General features: G+C 40.4%; 1 protein-coding gene across 2 annotated transcripts; it reads right to left on the reverse strand.

The window, feature by feature from the left end:
• Positions 1 to 1,648: 1,648 nt before the first annotated feature.
• On the reverse strand, positions 1,649 to 22,673 carry LOC110287625 (polyprenol dehydrogenase). Of its 2 annotated transcripts, none has more exons than XM_085837883.1 (7): positions 22,383 to 22,673; positions 4,655 to 4,762; positions 4,335 to 4,403; positions 3,897 to 3,998; positions 3,189 to 3,396; positions 2,380 to 2,587; positions 1,649 to 1,916 (listed from the first exon to the last, which is right to left on the reverse strand). In XM_085837883.1, the coding sequence occupies exons 1-7, from the start codon at positions 22,489 to 22,491 to the stop codon at positions 1,713 to 1,715; spliced, it is 1,008 nt and encodes a 335-aa protein (XP_085694009.1). In that variant the 5' UTR covers positions 22,492 to 22,673; the 3' UTR covers positions 1,649 to 1,712. The 2 variants fall into 2 exon arrangements, with proteins under 2 accessions (XP_085694009.1, XP_085694008.1); XM_085837882.1 differs by lacking the exon at positions 22,383 to 22,673 and adding an exon at positions 21,870 to 22,279.
• Positions 22,674 to 22,964: the final 291 nt, after the last annotated feature.

Below are 22,964 nucleotides of genomic sequence, written 5' to 3' on the forward strand. Positions count from 1 at the left end.
TTTTCATTTTAAAAATGATTTTGGGTCTTGTCAGTGTTTTGGGCGACTTTTCAATGCCGCAGGGTTTGTGTTGCTGTGGTTGTGATGTTGTCTTCGGTTCCTGAGCTTTTGTAGAATTTAAGGCATTTTTCCGGGTTTTAGAATTTTTTCGGGTCTTATTCGAGTTCTCGGGTTTTTTGAAAGTTCGGTTTTTTTAATCAAGTGTGTATGTGTGTATGTGTGTGTGCGTATGTGTGTGTGTGCGCGTGTGTATAATGTATATATGTGTGTGTGTGTATGTGTGTGTGTGTGTCTGTGTATAGGTATGTGTAGTAGATAACTATTTTTATGTGTTTATATGTATTGTCTATGTGTGTGCGTGTGTGCGTGTGTGTGTGTGCGTGTGTGAGTGTGTGTGTGTGCGTGTGTGTGTGTGCGTGTGAGTGTGTGTGCGTGTGAGTGTGAGTGTGTCTGTGTGTGAGTGTGTGTGTGCGTGTGTGTGTGCGCGTGTGTGAGTGTGTGTGTGTGCGTGTGCGTGTGTGTGTGTGTGTGTGTGTGATTGTGACTGTGTATTCTTTAAATTTCTTTAACTTTATTTTTGGGTTCTCTGAGTTTCAGGGTCGCCGGGCCGTGGTGGCCACGCCTTTCGTCCCAGCCCGCGGGACGCAGAGGCAGGGGGATGGCCGAGATGGAGGCCAGCCTGGGCTACACACTGAGCCCCAGGACAGCCCGGGCCGCACCGTATGCTAATTTATGCAAATGCGGCCCTGACTGACGTCACCGACCCCGCCCCCGGCCCCACCCCGGGCGACGTCTCCAGCTCGGCCGCCGCTGCCACCGCCGACCTCTACATCCCGGCCCCTGCGTGCGGCGGCCGGGGCGGGGGCGGGGCGGGGGCGGGGGCGGGGGCGGGGCCCCAGTGGAGCGGGAGTCACAGGGGGGTCGTACGGGCTCGTGGGGTGTCGCGGGGGTCACCGAGGTCAGGTGGGGGCGATCCGGGGTCACTGGAGGTCACATGGTTCACCAGGGTCAGGTCGGGGTGGCGGGGTCTAATGGGGTCACCGGGGTCACACAGGGGTCAACGACGTCAAGTGGGGTCATCCGGGTTCACGGGAGGTCGCCTGGATCCAGCGATGTCACGGAGGTCACCAAGGCCCAGGTGAGGTGAACGGGGTCATCGGGGGGTCACCTAGGGTCACGTGAGGTCACGAGGGTCAAGCTGTGTTGGGTCCTTATCCTGGGGGGTCACGCAGGGTCACCGAGGTCAAGTAGGGTCACCCGGGGTCACGGCAGGTCAGGGGTCATGGCAGGTCAGAGAGGTCACCGGGGTCAAGCTGGCTCCAGGTGGGTGACTGAGGTCACGTGGGGTCATCTAGGGTCACACGGGGTCACAGACGTCACAGAGGCCAAAAAGTGGCCCAGGTTGGGGTACGGGGGTCAAGCGGGGTCACCGTGGTCACTGAGGCCAAGGTGAGGTCACGGGGGTCATGTGGGGTCATGAGAGGTCACAGAGGTCACTGGCATCAGGATGGTTCAGGCTGGGTCACCTGGGGTCATCTGAGGTCACCCGAGGCCACAGAGGCCGCGTGGAGTCAGACAGGAAGTGGCGAGGAGACCCCGCCCGCCCTCACCCCCCCCCCAACACACACACACAGAGCCGCGAGCTGAGGCAGGGGCATGGACACGTCGTTTATTTCCCAGCGCCGGGCCCCGCCCACCCCGCGCCGACATCATCACCCCGCGACGCCGTCGCCGTCCCCGCCCCCCGCGCCCGTCAGCCTGAGGCCCTCGGCCCACAGACGCCGCTGCAGCTCCCGGTCCCGCGCGGCCCCCAGCGGCTCCGCCTCCGCCTCGTCGCGCAGGTAGCGACCTCCGACCCCTTCCAGCTCCGGCGCGGCCGCCGCGTACACCAGCGTCCACGCGCCCTCCTCCGGGCTCTGCGGGGGGGTGGGGGGCGGGAGGGGTCACGCGGGGGTCATCAGAGGTCGCGGGGTCGCTCGAGGCGGTGGGGGTTCAAGTAGGCGTCGGGTGTGATCGCGCGCGGGGGTCATGGGTCTCAGGGTCACTGAGGGTCACATGGGGTCATCAGAGGTCATGGGTCACACTGGGCTCGATGGGGTCAACCAGGGTCACGCAGGGTCAGGTGGGGTCACTGAGGGTCACATGGGGTCATCAGAGGTCATGGGACACACTGGGCTCCATGGGGTCAACCGGGGTCACGCAGGGTCAGGTGGGGGTCACTGAGGGTCACATGGGGTCATCAGAGGTCAAGGGGTCACCAAGGGGTAGGCAGGGGTCAATGGAGGTCACACAAGGTCAGGAGGGGGGTCACATGGGTCACACGGGGTCGGAAGGGGTCACGTGAGGTCACACGGGGTCGGGGGTCGCGCCCGTGCTCACCTTGAACACGAGCCGCCCGAGGGCCCGCTTCACCGTGCGCAGGACCCACCCCGCGTGCCGGTACAGCTCGGTGTCGACCACGCCAGGGTCGGCCATGTTGGAGGTCACGGGGTCGCCGCGGGCGTCCAGGACGCGCTGCAGCCGCAGGGCGAACAGGGCGAGGGCAAGCTTGCTCTGCGCGTAGGCCGCGTACGGGGAGTAGGCGTGGCTGCGGGGTCAGGGTGTGGGGATGGGGGGGGGTTATGGGAAGGCGGGGTCACACTTCCTGTCCCCCCACGGTCACTTCCTGTCCTCCCGGGTCACTTCCTTTCCCCCCACGGTCACTTCCTGTCCCCCCACGGTCACTTCCTGTCCACCCCCAGGGTCACTTCCTGTCCAGCAGAGTCACTTCCTGTCCTCCTGGTTCACTTCCTGTCCCATCTAAGGTCACTTCCTGTCCCCCCACGGTCACTTCCTGTCCACCCCCAGGGTCATTTCCTGTCCAGCAGGGTCACTTCCTGTCCTCCCGGATCACTTCCTGTCCCACTCCATGGTCACTTCCTGTCCCCCCACGATCACTTCCTGTCCACCCCCAGGGTCACTTCCTGTCCAGCAGAGTCACTTCCTGTCCTCCCGGGTCACTTCCTGTCCCAATCCACGGTCACTTCCTGTCCCACTCCATGGTCACTTCCTGTCCCCCCACGGTCACTTCCTGTCCTCCCGGGTCACTTCCTGTCCCACTCCACGGTCACTTCCTGTCCCCCCACGGTCACTTCCTGTCCTCCCCCCACCGAGACCCCGCCCACTCCGGGCCCCACACGTGTACTCACCGCCCGTGAAGGTCGGCCATGTCCACGGCGCCCACGTAGTGCGTGGCCGACCCCACGGTGACGACGCGCGAGCCCTGACCCTCGGCCCCGGACGCGCGCAGGGCGGGGAGGAGCAGCAGCGTCAGCAGGAAGTGGCCCAGGAAGTTCACGCCCAGGTGGCGCTCGAAGCCGTCCTCGGTCTCGGCCCGCGGCTCCAGCATCACGCCCGCTGCGGGGTCACGGGGGTCGGGGGTCACGGGGGCGGGGTCAGCGTCACGCCCGCTGCGGGGTCACGGGGGTCGGGGTCACGGGGGCGGGGTCAGCGTCACGCCCGCTGCGGGGTCACGGGGGTCGGGGGTCACGGGGGTGGGGTCAGCATCACGCCCACTGCGGGGTCACTGGGGTTGGGGGTCAAAGGGGCGGGGTCAGCGTCACGCCCGCCGCGGGGTCACGGGGGTCGGGGGTCACGGGGGTGGGGTCAGCCCCGGCCCCGCCCTCACCGTTGTTCACGAGCAGGTGCAGGGGGAGCCCCAGGGCCCCGCCCACCCTGCCCGAGGCCCCGCCCCGGCCCCGCCCTCACCGTTGTTGACGAGCAGGTGCAGGGGGAGCCCCAGGGCCCCGCCCACCCCGCCCGAGGCCCCGCCCAGGCCCCGCCCTCACCGTTGTTGACGAGCAGGTGCAGGGGGAGCCCCAGGGCCCCGCCCACCCCGCCCGAGGCCCCGCCCTCACCGTTGTTGACGAGCAGGTGCAGGGGGAGCCCCAGGGCCCCGAAGTCGCGGGCGAAGCCTCGGACGGAGGCCAGGGAGGCGAGGTCCAAGGGCAGGAAGTGCGCTGCGGGGGGCGGGGCCGGGGGCGGGTCAAGGCGTGTCAGTCACTCAGGCCCCGGGCAGGAAGTGCACTGGGGGGGCGGGGCCTGTGACGTCACCACGCCCATGGGAAGTGCGCTGCGGGGGGCGGGGCCAGGGGCGGGTCAAGGCTTGTCAGTCACTCAGGCCCGGGGCAGGAAGTGCGCGTCACCACGCCCACGGGCGGGGCCTGCGACGTCGTCACCCAACACCTGTCCGTCACGCCCCGCCCTCCAACCTCCCCGTCCACCACACCCCAGGCCACGCCCATCCTGACCCCCCAGGCCCCGCCCACCCCACCCCCTGGAGGCCCCGCCCTCACCTCGGTCGCTCCCCATCTCGGCCCGGATGGCGCTGACAACTTCCTGTCCGCGGCGCTCGTCATTGCCGGCTGTGGGGAGGGCGGGAGACAAGATGGCCGCTGTGTGACGTCACTGTGACCCCAGGCCGACCCCGGTGACCCCTGCAGCCCCGCGTGTGACCCCCGACCCCGGTGTGACCCCAGCTCCCGCGGTCGACCCCTGACCCCGCCCTGCGACCCCGCCCCCCAGGGGTGATTCCCCAACACCGCGCGCGACCTCTGACCCCCGGGTTCAACCCCCGCGACCCCCAGCGGACCCCACGGCCCCGGGCGCCACCTACCCACGACCACGCGCATGCCCAGCCGCGCCAGCTGCCTCGCGGTGCTGCGCCCGATGCCGGCCGTCGCCCCCGTCACGATGGCCACGCGGCCCGGCTGGGGGGGCAGAACTGCGGGGGGAGGGGCGGGGTCAGGGGTGGGCGGAGCTCCCCGTGCGGGTGAGAGCGACTTCCGGTGGGGAAGGCGGGGCTTCCGGGGCCGGGGTTGGGGCTTCCTCCCCGACCCCACTTCCTGTCTTCAGATTTTCCGCCCACAGGGACGTCACACACGCAGGCCCCGCCCACAGGGACGTAACACACTCAGGCCCCACCCACAGGGACGTCACACCCTCAGGCCCCGCCCACAGGGACGTCACACACTCAGGCCCCGCCCACAGGGACGTCACACACTCAGGCCCCGCCCACAGGGACGTCACACAGTCAGGCCCCGCCCACAGGGACGTCACACACTCAGGCCCCGCCCACAGGGACGTCACACACTCAGGCCCCACCCACAGGGACGTCACACCCTCAGGCCCCGCCCACAGGGACGTCACAGTCAGGCCCCGCCCACAGCGACGTCACACACTCAGGCCCCGCCCACGGGGACGTCACACACTCAGGCCCCGCCCACAGGGACGTCACACACTCAGGCCCCGCCCACAGGGACGTCACACACTCAGGCCCCGCCCACAGCGACGTCACACACGCAGGCCCCGCCCACGGGGACGTCACACACTCAGGCCCCGCCCACAGGGACGTCACACACTCAGGCCCCGCCCACAGGGACGTCACACCCTCAGGCCCCGCCCACAGGGACGTCACACACTCAGGCCCCGCCCACAGGGACGTCACACCCTCAGGCCCCGCCCACAGGGACATCACACCCTCAGGGTTTTTCGTATTTTAAATATAATTTTTCATCGTGCGTGGACGGGCGGAGCTGCGGTCGTTTATATTTTTTAAAAAATGTTTAAATTTAAATTCTTTAACTTGATAATTTATTATTATTATTATTATCATTATTATTATTAATATTATTATTAAACTACCATGGCTGCACCAATGCAGCAAAAAAAAAATCCAAAATTTAAATTTAAAATACTATTTTTTATTATTATTATTATTAAACTACCATGGCTGCACCAATGCAGTAAAAAAATTCCAAAATTTAAATTTAAAATACTATTTTTTATTATTATTATTATTAAACTACCATGGCTGCACCAATGCAGTAAAAAAAAATCCAAAATTTAAATTTAAAATACTATTTATTATTATTATTATTATTATTATTTTAACAATAATAATTGTCCTAAATGCATATTTTGTACTATACATTATTCTATATCAGGCTTCTTGCTGTTATCATACCGTCATACATTGCGTCTAATATGTATATACTCTGTATGTTACATCTGTTTATCATAGGTTCTATATTTTAGTTATTAAATGTGCCATTTCCATGCTACATATTAATTTTGTTATTTGTATATTATTTCTTTTATTACCGTATACATCATATACTATGTGTTATATTATCACCTTACATATTGTCTTTATTATATAAAAAAATTGTCGTAAAATTATCTTCTTATATATAACATTACATACTATTTAGAAATTTAATTGATGAAATTACTTTTTATTATTTTAACAATTTTTATTCTATATTACATACATATTACGGTGCTATTACGCTGCCATAGATTACCATACGTTTTACACATACCACACACTAAACCACATTATCACACGTTATACATCATTTTTATTATACAAAAAAAAACACAAAAAATTGGAAAAAAATTCTGGGTTCCAAACTCCTGACCACGACTGTGTCCATGAAAAAAAAAATTTAAATTTAAAACATTTTATCATTATTTCTGTTATAATTATTTAATTATTTTTAAGTATAAAGTAATATAGCCACGTCTGTCCGTGCAGGAAATTTTTAAAAAAATATTATTACTATTATTTTTATTATTATTGTTTTTGTTTTTAATTTTAAATATAAAAAATTGTGCTAAAAGCTGATTTTCTTTATATTTTATTTTATATCCCGCGCCTTGTTATGACGTCATGATACACCGCATGTAAAACGCACACGCACTATACATCACGTCACATTACCACGCATCATATGTTATCTTCATCCTTAAACCACGCCGGACGTCATTTTTATCCCAGAATTTAAATCTCGCCTCCAGAAACCCCAGGTCGTCGCTGTTGTTTCCCCAGGCAGCCATGCCCCTGCCTCAGATCAGAGGTAAGCAGGGACCTCACTTCCCCAAAACTGAGAAAGAAATAAATAAATTAAATAGAAATAAATGAATTTTTTTTAAAAAATGGGAATTTCTTCCACAAAGCCGACAGCCGAGTCCCTGGGCCGCACGGGAAGGATGCAGAGGTTCGTGCGCAACACCGGGAAGGAAGGGAAAAAAATGAAAATTGCGATTTCTTGTCACTGAGGCCAGAGAGAGGGGGAAATAATTTCGCTTTTTTTAAAAAAAAGAAAGATTTTTGTAAAAATTTGATTATTTTTGATTTTTTAAAAAAATTTCTAAAAGTAAAAATTTATTTTCTTCTAAAAAAAAAATTGAAAAACAATCCATGGGATTTTTTTCTCTAAAATTAAAAATATCAATAAAAAAAAAAACCAAAATTTTAATTTCTAAAAATAAAAATAAGCGGGGCATTTTTTTAGGGTTTTAGAATTTTGGATGGGTCTTATTGGATTAGAATTTTAGGTTTTTCTTATAAAGTGTTTATTAAGTATTTTAAGGTCACCGTGCGTGGTGGCGCACACCTTTAATCCCAGCACTCGGGAGGCAGAGGCAGGCGGATTTCTGAGTTCGGGGCCAGCCTGGTCTACAAAGTGAGTGCCAGGACAGCCAGGGCTACACAGAGAAACCCAGTCTCGAAAAACAAAAAATAAATAAATAAATAAATAAACAAACAAACAAACAAATTTAAAAAATTCAAGTTTTTTCATTTCACGGTTGCGAGATTTCACGGTTTTGGAATTAAAAAAAAAAAAAATTTGGTATTTTTTGTTTTTTTCCCGTTTCTCAGAAGAAAAGAACAGGAAACGGATGCGATCATTTTCCTGATTACCGCGTCACGCATCGTCCTGCGTGTCGTGTGCACCACGGGATGTCACGTTATTACATGCTCTGTATTGCATTGACTATAAAAAATGTTTAAAAAGAGGTTTTGAAGCCCGAATATGAGAAAAAAAAACAACAACTTAATTTTAAAACTCTTTTTTTTTTTTTTGGTGCAAAATAGAATCTGAAATAGATTTTATAATATAAAAATTAGTTATATAATTACGTTATATGTTATTTCACTTATTACCACATATATCACGTACTATAGGTTACATCATATTCTCATGTTACATGTTTTTATTATAATGAAAAAATTGTCAAAAATTATTTTATTATATTTATCATTTACAAACATATTTTATTATATAATACATATGTAATATAATGTAATGTTATATATTATTTTTGCTGCTACTCCATTGTCATATGCTGTCCTGTGTATTACATATGCTACATACTATATTATTACACATTATAGGTTACTTTTATTGCATAAAAGTTATTTTAAAATATGTATATATACTGTATGTTACGTCATATTATTTTTACTTGTTTTTATTACTAAATTTTCTATTATCACGCTATCTGTTATTTTTGCTCTTACTATAATATTTCTTTTATTATTACACATATCAGATACTGTGTGTCATATATTATGTTACATATCGTTTTCTGTTATAGAAAACACTTTCAAAAATTCATTTCATAATATTTTATATTATAGGTTATATTATAGGCTATTCCAAATTATATAAATTTTATTACATATTACGTGTCTGTATCCTACCATATACTATAGATTATTTTTCTATCACACTGCCGTAGATTACCGTAAGCGTTACACATACCACACACTATATCACATTATCACACGAAAGAGGTCATTTCCATTATCTAAAAAAAATTATTTTAAAAAAAAAATTCTGGATTCCAAACTCCCGACGGTGGCTGCGTCCGTGCACAGAAAATCAACTTCAAAATTTAAATTCAAGACATTTTTTATTATTATTTCTGTGATTATTATTTTTAAATATAACATCATTTTTATTATCTAAACAACAACAAAAAAATTACTTAAAAGAAATTCTGGAGTCCAAGTTCCCGACCGTGGCGGCGTCCACGCAGGGAAAAATTTTTTTCAAAATTTAAATGTAAAATATTATGGTTATTATTATTATTTTAAATATGAAAGGTTAAATGTAAGATATTATGGTTATTATTATTTTAAATATAAAAGGTTAAATGTAAAATATTATGGTTATTATTATTTTAAATATAAAAGGTTAAATGTAAAATATTATGGTTATTATTATTTTAAATATAAAAGGTTAAATGTAAAATATTATGGTTATTATTATTTTAAATATAAAACGTTAAATGTAAAATATTATGGTTATTATTATTTTAAATATAAAACGTTAAATGTAAAATATTATGGTTATTATTATCTTAAATATAAAACGTTAAATGTAAAATATTATGGTTATTATTATCTTAAATATAAAAGGTTAAATGTAAAATATTATGGTTATTATTATTATTTTAAATATGAAAGGTTAAATGTAAGATATTATGGTTATTATTATTTTAAATATAAAAGGTTAAATGTAAAATATTATGGTTATTATTATTTTAAATATAAAAGGTTAAATGTAAAATATTATGGTTATTATTATTTTAAATATAAAAGGTTAAATGTAAAATATTATGGTTATTATTATTTTAAATATAAAACGTTAAATGTAAAATATTATGGTTATTATTATTTTAAATATAAAACGTTAAATGTAAAATATTATGGTTATTATTATCTTAAATATAAAACGTTAAATGTAAAATATTATGGTTATTATTATCTTAAATATAAAAGGTTAAATGTAAAATATTATGGTTATTATTATTATTTTAAATATGAAAGGTTAAATGTAAAATATTATGGTTATTATTATTTTAAATATAAAAGGTTAAATGTAAAATATTATGGTTATTATTATTTTAAATATAAAAGGTTAAATGTAAAATATTATGGTTATTATTATTTTAAATATAAAACGTTAAATGTAAAATATTATGGTTATTATTATTTTAAATATAAAACGTTAAATGTAAAATATTATGGTTATTATTATCTTAAATATAAAACGTTAAATGTAAAATATTATGGTTATTATTATTTTAAATATAAAAGGTTAAATGTAAAATATTATGGTTATTATTATTTTAAATATAAAAGGTTAAATGTAAAATATTGTGGTTATTATTATTTTAAATATAAAAGGTTGTCGCAACAGCTCGCTTCTGTCTCATACGTCATCCCAGTTATGACGTCACATGCGCACACACACTGCGCGTGACCTCACGCTGCCACACACGACATTGTTATTGGTCAATCGGCTATCATCACGCCGTGCGTCGTCTACGTCACGACGCTATCGCTTCTCTGATCCCCGCCTACGCCATGCGCGACCGTGGGCCGCGTTTCCACTCTAGAGGAAAATTATTATTATTATTATATTATTATATTATTGTTATCGTGGTACACGTGCCCTGCGATTGTCTTGCTACGTACATCACATCTGTTACGTAATTACGTACATCACATCTGTTACGTAATTACGTATATCACATCTGTTGCGTAATTACGTACATCACATCTGTTACGTAATTACGTATATCACATCTGTTACGTAATGACGTATATCACATCTATTACGTAATGACGTACATCACATCTGTTACGTAATGACGTATATCACATCTATTACGTAATGACGTACATCACATCTGTTACGTAATTACGTACATCACATCTGTTACGTAATTACGTATATCACACCTGTTACGTAATTACGTATATCACACCTGTTACGTAATTACGTATATCACACCTGTTACGTAATTACGTACATCACATCTGTTACGTAATTACGTACATCACATCTGTTACGTAATTACGTACATCACATCTGTTACGTAATTACGTATATCACACCTGTTACGTAATTACGTACATCACATCTGTTACGTAATTACGTACATCACATCCGTTACGTAATTACGTACATCACATCTGTTACGTAATTACGTACATCACATCTGTTACGTAATTACGTATATCACATCTGTTACGTAATTACGTACATCACATCTGTTGTGTAATTACGTACATCACATCTGTTGCGTAATTACGTACATCACATCTGTTACGTAATTACGTACATCACATCTGTTACGTAATTACGTATATCACATCTGTTACGTAATTACGTACATCACATCCGTTACGTAATTACGTACATCACATCCGTTACGTAATTACGTATATCACATCTGTTACGTAATTACGTACATCACATCCGTTACGTAATTACGTATATCACATCTGTTACGTAATTACGTACATCACATCTGTTACGTAATTACGTATATCACACCTGTTACGTAATTACGTATATCACACCTGTTACGTAATTACGTATATCACATCTGTTGCGTAATTACGTATATCACATCTGTTGCGTAATTACGTATATCACATCTGTTACGTAATTACGTATATCACATCTGTTACGTAATTACGTATATCACATCTGTTACGTAATTACGTACATCACATCTGTTACGTAATTACGTACATCACATCTGTTACGTAATTACGTACATCACATCCGTTACGTAATTACGTACATCACATCTGTTGTGTAATTACGTACATCACATCTGTTGCGTAATTACGTACATCACATCTGTTACGTAATTACGTACATCACATCTGTTACGTAATTACGTATATCACATCTGTTACGTAATTACGTACATCACATCCGTTACGTAATTACGTATATCACATCTGTTACGTAATTACGTACATCACATCCGTTACGTAATTACGTACATCACATCCGTTACGTAATTACGTATATCACATCCGTTACGTAATTACGTATATCACATCCGTTACGTAATTACGTACATCACATCCGTTACGTAATTACGTACATCACATCTGTTGCGTAATTACGTACATCACATCTGTTGCGTAATTACGTACATCACATCTGTTACGTAATTACGTACATCACATCTGTTGCGTAATTACGTACATCACATCTGTTACGTAATTACGTACATCACATCTGTTACGTAATTACGTACATCACATCCGTTGCGTAGTTACGTACATCACATCTGTTACGTAATTACGTACATCACATCCGTTGCGTAGTTACGTACATCACATCTGTTACGTAATTACGTATATCACATCTGTTACGTAATTACGTACATCACATCTGTTGCGTAATTACGTACATCACATCTGTTGCGTAATTACGTACATCACATCTGTTACGTAATTACGTACATCACATCCGTTACGTAATTACGTACATCACATCTGTCGCATAATTTAAAGGTGCTGTATAGACTGCGTGTTACATATGTTATTATTAATTTTTTAAATATGAAAAGTTGTCCCACAAGCTCATTTTCTGTATATATTATTTTATGTCTCGCTTCTTGTTGTTATCACATCACGATACGTCACGTGGAACACATATACTCGCTATGTACGATTACATATGTATTACGTATATTATATATTATTATATGTTATATATAACACATATACTCGCTATGTATGATTACATATGTATTACGTATATTATATATTATTATATGTTATATATAACACATATACTCGCTATGTACGATTACATATGTATTACGTATATTATATATTATTATATATGTTATATATAACACATATACTCGCTATGTACGATTACATATGTATTACGTATATTATATATTATTATATGTTATATATAACACATATACTCGCTATGTACGATTACATATGTATTACGTATATTATATATTATTATATGTTATATATAACACGTATACTCGCTATGTACGATTACATATGTATTACGTATATCATATATTATTATATGTTATATATAACACGTATACTCGCTATGTACGATTACATATGTATTACGTATATTATATATTATTATATGTTATATATAACACATGTACTCGCTATGTACGATTACATATGTATTACGTATATTATATATTATTATATGTTATATATAACACATGTACTCGCTATGTACGATTACATATGTATTACGTATATTATATATTATTATATGTTATATATAACACATGTACTCGCTATGTACGATTACATATGTATTACGTATATTATATATTATTATATGTTATATATAACACATATACTCGCTATGTACGATTACATATGTATTACGTATATTATATATTATATGTTATATATAACACATATACTCGCTATGTACGATTACATATGTATTACGTATATTATATATTATTATATGTTATATATAACACGTATACTCGCTATGTATGATTACATATGTATTACGTATATTATATATTATTATATATGTTATATATAACACGTATACTCGCTATGTATGATTACATATGTATTACGTATATTATATATTATATATGTTATATATAACACGTATTACATATTATCTCTATCATTCAATCTTCTATCACCGCGCTGCACAGAATTTTTATCCCAAAATTTAAATCTCCCCCCCCCCCAGAAAACCCAAGGTCGTCGCCGTTAGTTTCCCAAGGCAGCCATGCCCCTGCCTCAGATGAGGGGTAAGTAGAGACCATTCCCCCAAACTGAGAAATAAATGAATTTTTAAAAAAAAAAATTTTAAAAATGGAAATTTCTTCCATGAAGCCGACGCCCGAGTCCCGGAGCTGCACGAGGGGAGGACGCGGAGGTTCGCGTGCAGCACCAGAAAGGGAAAGAGAGAAAAATCAGAATCGTGATTTCTTGTCTCCGAGTCCAGAGGACAGGAAAAATAATTGTATTTCGGTTTAAAAAAATATTTTTTTTTGGAAACAAAAAAAGATATTTTAAAATTTTTTCCCAAAAAATTAATTTTATTTTTAAAAAATTTTTAAAAATGTGCAAGATTGTTTTTAAAAATTCGGAAAAAAACCCAATAATTAAAATTTTAAAAATAAAATAAATGAATTAAAAGTAAATAAAAATTCATGTTAGTTACTTCCCTAAGACCAGAAAACGTTGACGTTTTAAAATAAAACATATTTTTTTTTTTTAAAAAGTAAATTAAAAAAAATATCAAGTTTTTTTCATTTCATGGTTGGAAGATTTAACAGATATGGAATTAAAAAACCAAGTCGGTATTTTATTATGTTTTTCTTTTCCTTTTTGCAGAAGCTAAGAGAACAGAGGAGGAGTCCACGGGGAGCGCGGGGACAATATGGAGGAAGTGCGCACCACGTCACGCAGCAAGCCGAGAAAAAAAAAAATGAAAATATCCACCAAAATTTATTTAAATTTTTATTATTTATTATTATTATTATTATAAGTCGTCTTTGGGCTGCACATTAGAACGTTTAATAGATTTTATTGTGTCAGAACTGGTTATTATATTTTTAGGTTATTTCACTGATGACCACAGATGTCGCACACTATGGGTTGCATCATATCCTCACGTCACATGGTGTTTTTATTATACAAAAAAATTGTCAGAGAATTTATTTTATGATATAGTGCATGATGTAACAATTTATGTGCAGAAACTGAGCCGTGCACAGGCCCATCCTGTGGCCTGAGACACACGTGACCTCCTCCGCCACCGTCTCGTGACGTATATTCCATCGAGTATACATATTAAACGTGCTGTGTAGACGATGTGTGACGTGTACGGTATTATTATTATTCCCTTTTGAACATGAAAAATTGTCCTTAAAGCTCACTTGGTCGATTTATTATTTTCTATCTCACTCCTTGTGGGGATCGCAGCGTTCTACATCGCGTGGAACAGCTATACGCGCCATGTATTACATATGTATTATGTATATTCTATATTAGCACATATATTATATATTATATATTATGTATTATATATTATATTATATGTAACACACCATGTATTATTACATGTATATTATGTATATTCTATATTAGCACATATTATATATCATATTATATACAACACGCCATGTATTATTACATGTATATTATGTATATTCTATATTAGCACATATATTATATATTATACATTATATATTATATTATATACAACACACCATGTATTACACATGTATTATGTATATTCTATATTAGCATATATATTATATATTATATATTATATATAACACATCATGTATTATTACATGTATATTATGTATATTCTATATTAGCACATATTATATATTATATATAACACGCCATGTATTATTACATGTATATTATGTATATTCTATATTAGCACAGATATTATATATTATATATTATATTATATATTATATTATATATAACACACTATGTATTATTACATGTATATTATGTATATTCTATATTAGCACATATATTATATATTATATTATATATTATATTATATATAACACACCATGTATTATTACATGTATATTATGTATATTCTATATTAGCACATATATTATATATTATATATTATATTATATATAACACACCATGTATTATTACATGTATTATGTATATTCTATATTAGCATATATATTATATATTATATATTATATATAACACATCATGTATTATTACATGTATATTATGTATATTCTATATTAGCACATATATTATATATTATATATAACACGCCATGTATTATTACATGTATATTATGTATATTCTATATTAGCACATATATTATATATTATATATTATATATTATATATTATATATTATATATTATATATTATATATTATATATTATATATTATATATTATATATTATATATTATATATTATATATTATATTATATATAACACACCATGTATTATTACATGTATATTATGTATATTCTGTTATTATATACGTTCTATATTATATATAACACACGTTACGTATTATTCTTTATCATTAAATCTGCTGTCACCACGCCATGCATCATTTTTTTTTTATCCCCCAGTTTAAATCTCCCTCCCCAGCAACCCCAGGTCGTCGCCATTGTTCCCAAGGCAGCCACGCCCCTGCAGGAGAAGGAGAAGGCTCTCCCAGGAGGGAAATATATATATATAATGCGATAATACATCTGCGGCAGGTGTCATATTTGTATGTGACATATACGATAATATACAATACGTGAGGTGTAACAGTCAGCACACACGCGTGCCGTAACAAACACGATGGGACCATCCATAGGATGGGCAACATTAATATGATGTCACGCACACCATGTATAACACACGGGATGATATATAAACTTACGATAACGGAAACACTGCGTCATGATAAATTATGATATATAATAAAAAAGAAAATGATTTTAAAAAAATTGGAAAAAAAATCACTTTTTTAAAAAATATGACCACGGCAGCCGGTCATGTCGCCGATAACAACATTAATATGATATCACGCACACCATATATAACACACGGGATGATATATAAACTTACAATCATGGAAATGCTGTATCATGATATATTATGATATATAATAAAAATGAAAATGATTTTAAAAAATTGGGAAAAAAAATCACTTTTTTAAAAAATATAAAGACACACCATGTATAACACACAGGATGATATATAAACTTACGATAATGGAAATGCTCTATCATGATAAATTATGATATATAATAAAAATGAAAATGATTTTAAAAAAATTGGAAAAAAAATCACTTTTTAAAAAATATAAAGACACACCATGTATAACACACGGGATGATATATAAACTTACAATAATGGAAATGCTGTGTCATGATAAATTATGATATATAATAAAAATAAAAATGATTTTAAAAAAATTGGAAAAAAAATCACTTTTTAAAAAATATAAAGACACACCATGTATAACACACGGGATGATATATAAACTTACGATAATGGAAATGCTCTATCATGATAAATTATGATATATAATAAAAATAAAAATGATTTTAAAAAAATTGGAAAAAAAATCACTTTTTAAAAAATATAAAGACACACCATGTATAACACACGGGATGATATATAAACTTACGATAATGGAAATGCTGTGTCATGATAAATTATGATATATAATAAAAATAAAAATGATTTTAAAAAAATTGGAAAAAAAATCACTTTTTAAAAAATATAAAGACACACCATGTATAACACACGGGATGATATATAAACTTACGATAATGGAAACACTGCGTCATGATAAATTATGATATATAATAAAAATGAAAATGATTTTAAAAAAATTGGAAAAAAAATCACTTTTTTAAACAATATAAAGACACACCATGTATAACACACGGGATGATATATAAACTTACAATCATGGAAATGCTGTATCATGATAAATTATGATATATAATAAAAATGAAAATGATTTTAAAAAAATTGGGAAAAAAAATCACTTTTTTAAAAAATATAAAGATGGCAGCCGGTCATACCGCCGATAACAACATTAATATGATATCACGCACACCATGTATTAACACACGGGATGATATATAAACTTACAATAATGGAAATACTGTATCATGATAAATTATGATATATAATAAAAATGAAAATGATTTTAAAAAAATTGGAAAAAAATCACTTTTTTAAAAAATATAAAGACACACCATGTATAACACACGGGATGATATATAAACTTACGATCATGGAAATACTCTGTCATGATAAATTATGATATATAATAAAAATGAAAATGATTTTAAAAAAATTGGAAAAAAAAATCACTTTTTTAAAAAATATAAAGATGGCAGCCGGTCATGTCGCGGATCACCGCCGCTGGGGAGGCGGGCGGGTCACGCACGACGTCGCCCCGCGTGCGTCCAGGAGCCCCCAGCTTCCGGGTGTGTCACGGCCGCGCCGGGGAGAAGGCAGCTGTGCAGTCAGACTGGGAGCAGAGCGGAAGCCCAGGATGCACCGCGGCCCATGAAATCACATTCATGATAAAAATAATACGGTAGTGTTTTATATTACATAATCGCACTACATATGATCTGCTTTTTATTTCACGGTCGTACACTGTCCTGCGTGTCACGTGGACGACACATCGCATCATCACACCTTAAATTTCATTTTTATTATATATATATAAAAAAAATTACTTAATAGAATTTAGAATTCTATTATTATTATTATTATTATTATTATTATAAGTCCAAACTCCCGACCCCAGCTGGATCTGCCCAGGAAAAACACAGACATCAAATTATTATTATTATTATTATTATTATTATTATTATTATTATTATTAGTCCAAACTCTCTACCCCAGCTGGATCTGCCCAGGAAAAACACAGACATCAAATTATTATTATTATTATTATTATTATTATTATTATTATAAGTCCAAACTCCCGACCCCAGCTGGATCTGCCCAGGAAAAACACAGACTTAAAATTATTATTATTATTATTATTATTATTATTATTATTAGTCCAAACTCCCGACCCCAGCTGGATCTGCCCAGGAAAAACACAGACATCAAATTATTATTATTATTATTATTATTATTATTATTATTATTATTAAGTCCAAACTCCCGACCCCAGCTGGATCTGCCCAGGAAAAACACAGACATCAAATTATTATTATTATTATTATTATTATTATTATTATTATTATAAGTCCAAACTCCCGACCCCAGCTGGATCTGCCCAGGAAAAACACAGACTTAAAATTATTATTATTATTATTATTATTATTATTATTATTAGTCCAAACTCCCGACCCCAGCTGGATCTGCCCAGGAAAAACACAGACATCAAATTATTATTATTATTATTATTATTATTATTATTATTATTATAAGTCCAAACTCCCGACCCCAGCTGGATCTGCCCAGGAAAAACACAGACTTAAAATTATTATTATTATTATTATTATTATTATTATTATTATTAGTCCAAACTCCCGACCCCAGCTGGATCTGCCCAGGAAAAACACAGACATCAAATTATTATTATTATTATTATTATTATTATTATTATTATTATTAGTCCAAACTCTCTACCCCAGCTGGATCTGCCCAGGAAAAACACAGACATCAAATTATTATTATTATTATTATTATTATTATTATTATTATTATTATTATTATTATTAGAAGTCCAAACTCCCGACCCCAGCTGGATCTGCCCAGGAAAAACACAGACATCAAATTATTATTATTATTATTATTATTATTATTATTATTATTATTATTATTAGAAGTCCAAACTCCCGACCCCAGCTGGATCTGCCCAGGAAAAACACAGACTTAAAATTATTATTATTATTATTATTATTTTTATTATTATTATTATAAGTCCAAACTCTCTACCCAAGCTGGATCTGCCCAGGAAAAACACAGACATCAAATTATTATTATTATTATTATTATTATTATTATTATTATTATTATTATTATAAGTCCAAACTCCCTACCCCAGATGGATCTGCCCAGGAAAAACACAGACTTAAAATTATTATTATTATTATTATTATTATTATTATTATTATTATTATGAGATATAAACTACCACGGCCGCATCCATGCAGTGAAGCTGTCACGCATGGGATCAGCAACGCCGTCAGTCACTTTGTCCATCTGCCTTCTGTCCTCGCTGTCATGGGGAATTTAAAAAAAAATTGTTTTTTAAATAAAATAAATTTTTTGAGAAAAAAAATGTAAAACCATCTGTGGGTTGGGTAAGCGCTGTGCATTCGCAGATGCATTTTCCCACGGTGATTGGTCATGAGGATTTATTTTTTGAGAATTAATAAATTAAAATTAATTAAATTAAATTAATTAAATTAATTTTTTGAAAAAAAATCTTTAAAATAAAATTAATTTTTTGAGGAAAAAAATGTAAAAATATCTGTGGGTTGGGCAAGCGCTCTGCATTCGCAGATTCATTTTCCCACGGTGATTGGTCATGAGGATTTTTTTTTTTGAGAATTAATTAAATTAAAATTAATTAAATTAAATTAATTAAATTAATTTTTTGAAAAAAAAACTTTAAAATAAAATTAATTTTTTTGAGGAAAAAAATGTAAAACCATCTGTGGGTCGGGTAAGCGCTCTGCATCGGGTCCCGGCACCAAAACCCTTCCACCTTCCCACAGGACCTCTTCTTCCACTTTCACCTCTCTGTGCGTGACAATCGTTCTGTATCATAGAAAATACGTCACACAATAATATAAGACACGGCACGCGGTCTATATACGGTGGTAAATAAGACAATACCGTCATCGTCAGGGTCACACAGAGTGTAATAAGAGGAATAAATTTTTTATAGTGACGTAGACCAGGACGATGTAGTTGAGGGGAAATATATTATTATTATTATTTTGTATTATTATTATTATTATTTTTTTAACATAAAGTCCCACGAACGCGTCTGTCAGTCATAGTCCGGGTCACACAGATTGTAATAAGAGGAATAAATTTTTTATAGTGACGTAGACCAGGACGATGTAGGTGAGGGGAAATATATTAGTATTATTATTTTGTATTATTATTATTTTTTTTAATATAAAGTCCCACGAACGCGTCAGTTGAGGGGAAATATATTATTATTATTATTTTGTATTATTATTATTATTATTTTTAATATAAAGTCCCACGAACGCGTCCGTTGAGGGGAAATATATTATTATTATTATTTTGTATTATTATTATTATTATTTTTAATATAAAGTCCCACGAACGCGTCTGTCAGTGCAGGAAAAAAAAATTAAATTTGAAATATCGTTATTGCTGTCCTGATTAATTTTAAATATGAAATAATTGTCCTGAGAGCCTGTTTTCCTCATCTATGATTTTACCTTAGGCTTCTTGCTGTCGTCACACCGTTATGCGTGACGTGGAATCTGTCCGTACCCTGCGCGTGACCTCAGATCACCACACGCTGCGTGCGATTTTTACTAATAAACCTGCCGTGACCATGCTCCACGTCAATGTCATGATTTCTGTGTTATTTAATCATCACCACGCATATCACACACGGTGTATCATATCCTGTGGCATGGCGTATTGTTTTTATGATACGAAAAATTGCCGTAAGAATTATGTATATCAAAAAAAAAAAAAAAAAAAAAAGAAAGCCGGGCATCGTGGCGCAAACCTTTAATCCCAGCACTCGGGAGGCAGAGGCAGCCAGGGCTGTGGAGAAACCCTGTCTCGGAAAACCAAAAAGTAAAAAATAAAAAAAAAGGATTATGTGTACATAGTATAAACTATAATATAACGTTATATATATCATATTATTTATTATTTTATTAAGGATATATACTATTTATTATTATTAAATTCATATAAATATATGTACAGTTGTAGAATATATAGTAAACACTATAATCGCATATAGAAAAAAGCCAAAATTTAAATTTAAAATAATATATATAATATATATATATAATAATAATATATATAATATATATTTTATATTATTTTAAAATTTAAAAATTTAAAATTTTATATCTTATATTTTTTTATATTTTAAAATACACAATTTTCCCATGGTACACCGCGTATATGAATTATACTCTACGTCATCCATGACATCACATGCACGTATTAAGCGTTAGTGTTCAGGGCGGGGCTTAAGGGGGAACCTGAAAGAAGCGGCTCATGAATATTCACCGGGAGCTCATTAATATTTATGAGACTTCATTAATATTCACGAGGGGAAAGGGACAGAAGACTGAGTCAGGCCACACAGGCCCCGCCCACAGTGACGTCAGGACGCTCAGGCTCCGCCCAAAGGGGGTGGAGCGTCGTGAATAATCATGGCTGCCTGTGAATATACAAGAGGAGGCCTGGGGGGAATCCCGAGGGAAGCCACTCATGAATATTTATGAGGCCTCATTAATATTCATAGGGGCGCCGCGACCCAAGGCAGACGGCCGGCGGGCTGGTCGGGCTCATGAATATTCATGAGCGCTCATTTACATATCAGGCCGCAGCCGCGAGGCCTCAGAGCGGAGTCCGCGGCCCTCGTTAATATTCATGAGCCGCGTCATGCATATTCATGAGGCGTCCCAGGGAATTACACCCCGGACCGCCCGACGCCGGTTTTCCCTTCCCGGGTTAGGCTGTCAGTCACCGACGGCTGGGAGGGACTTACACGCGAGGGCGCCTCTTCCGGCAGCACTGACTCCCACAATCCCCCGCGGCGCCCAAGTTCCGCGCGGAATGTCCATCAGACACGACTTCCGGTCGGAGCGGGGAGGGGGTGGGACGAACCGCTCGCGGTTCCGGTTTCCCGTGTCTGTGCTGCCCGCGTTTCCGGGCGACCCCCGGGGACACCGCCGGGATCCGGGGTGAACCCCCCCGTGTCCGCAGGGGCTGCCGGGAACGCGACGAAGCGTCCGGACCGGTTTTGAGGTTGACTTCCGGTCGGAAGCGCGACGACACATTCGCGTTTCCGGTTCTGGTTTCCGCGTTTGTCCCGTTTCCCAGCGTCCCCCGCGCCCCGGATCCGCCCACCGCCCGGTGCCATAGGACGCGCGGGACGTCCGTCAAAGCCGGCATCCGGCGGGAGTCAGGCCTCGACCCCGCGGTTCCGGTGTGCCGTTTTTCACGCGCTCCGCGACCCCCCGCGCGCCCCCGCACACCCGCCGCGACCCCACGCACTCACCCGGCGGCCGGAAGTCGCCGCGGAGCCTGCGCAGAAGCTGCGCCAGCGCCACCGCGATGCCCACGGCGTAGACGCCGAGCGCGGCCCGCAGCGCTCGCCAGGCGGACATGGCCCCGCCCCCGGAAGTGCCGCTGCGACCCCGGAAGTGCCCCGACCCCGCACGGGTGTCTGTTCGTCACCGCGGGCCCCGCTGCACCGGGGGCTCCCAGGATCCTCAGCGCCGACCGCTCGTCACCACGCGGAGGCCCACGGGATGCCCGACCCGGAAGTCCGTAACCGGAAGTCCCGCCGCCCGCAGCTGTCATCGCGACGAACGCCGCTCCCCTCCCAGAATCCCCAGCGCTGACCTGCGTGACCCCCCCAATCCGTGACCTTCAGGCACCGCCCCATGACGTCACTCACGAGACCCCCTGAGCCCCTCAAGGTCGACCTCCGTGTGATCCCTGGGGCAATGACGTCATGAAACCCCTAAAATGAAAAATCCGTGACCCCTGACCCCAGGGCCGCTGTTGCCTGACCCACACCCCCGACCCTTGACCTGTTGCCGACCCCGGAAGTCACACAAGACGCAAGGTAAAGGGG

Source organism: Mus caroli, unplaced genomic scaffold (genome assembly GCF_978045245.1).
Source record: "Mus caroli unplaced genomic scaffold, Mus_caroli_1 scaffold_5, whole genome shotgun sequence".
Taxonomy (NCBI): Eukaryota; Metazoa; Chordata; class Mammalia; order Rodentia; family Muridae; genus Mus; species Mus caroli.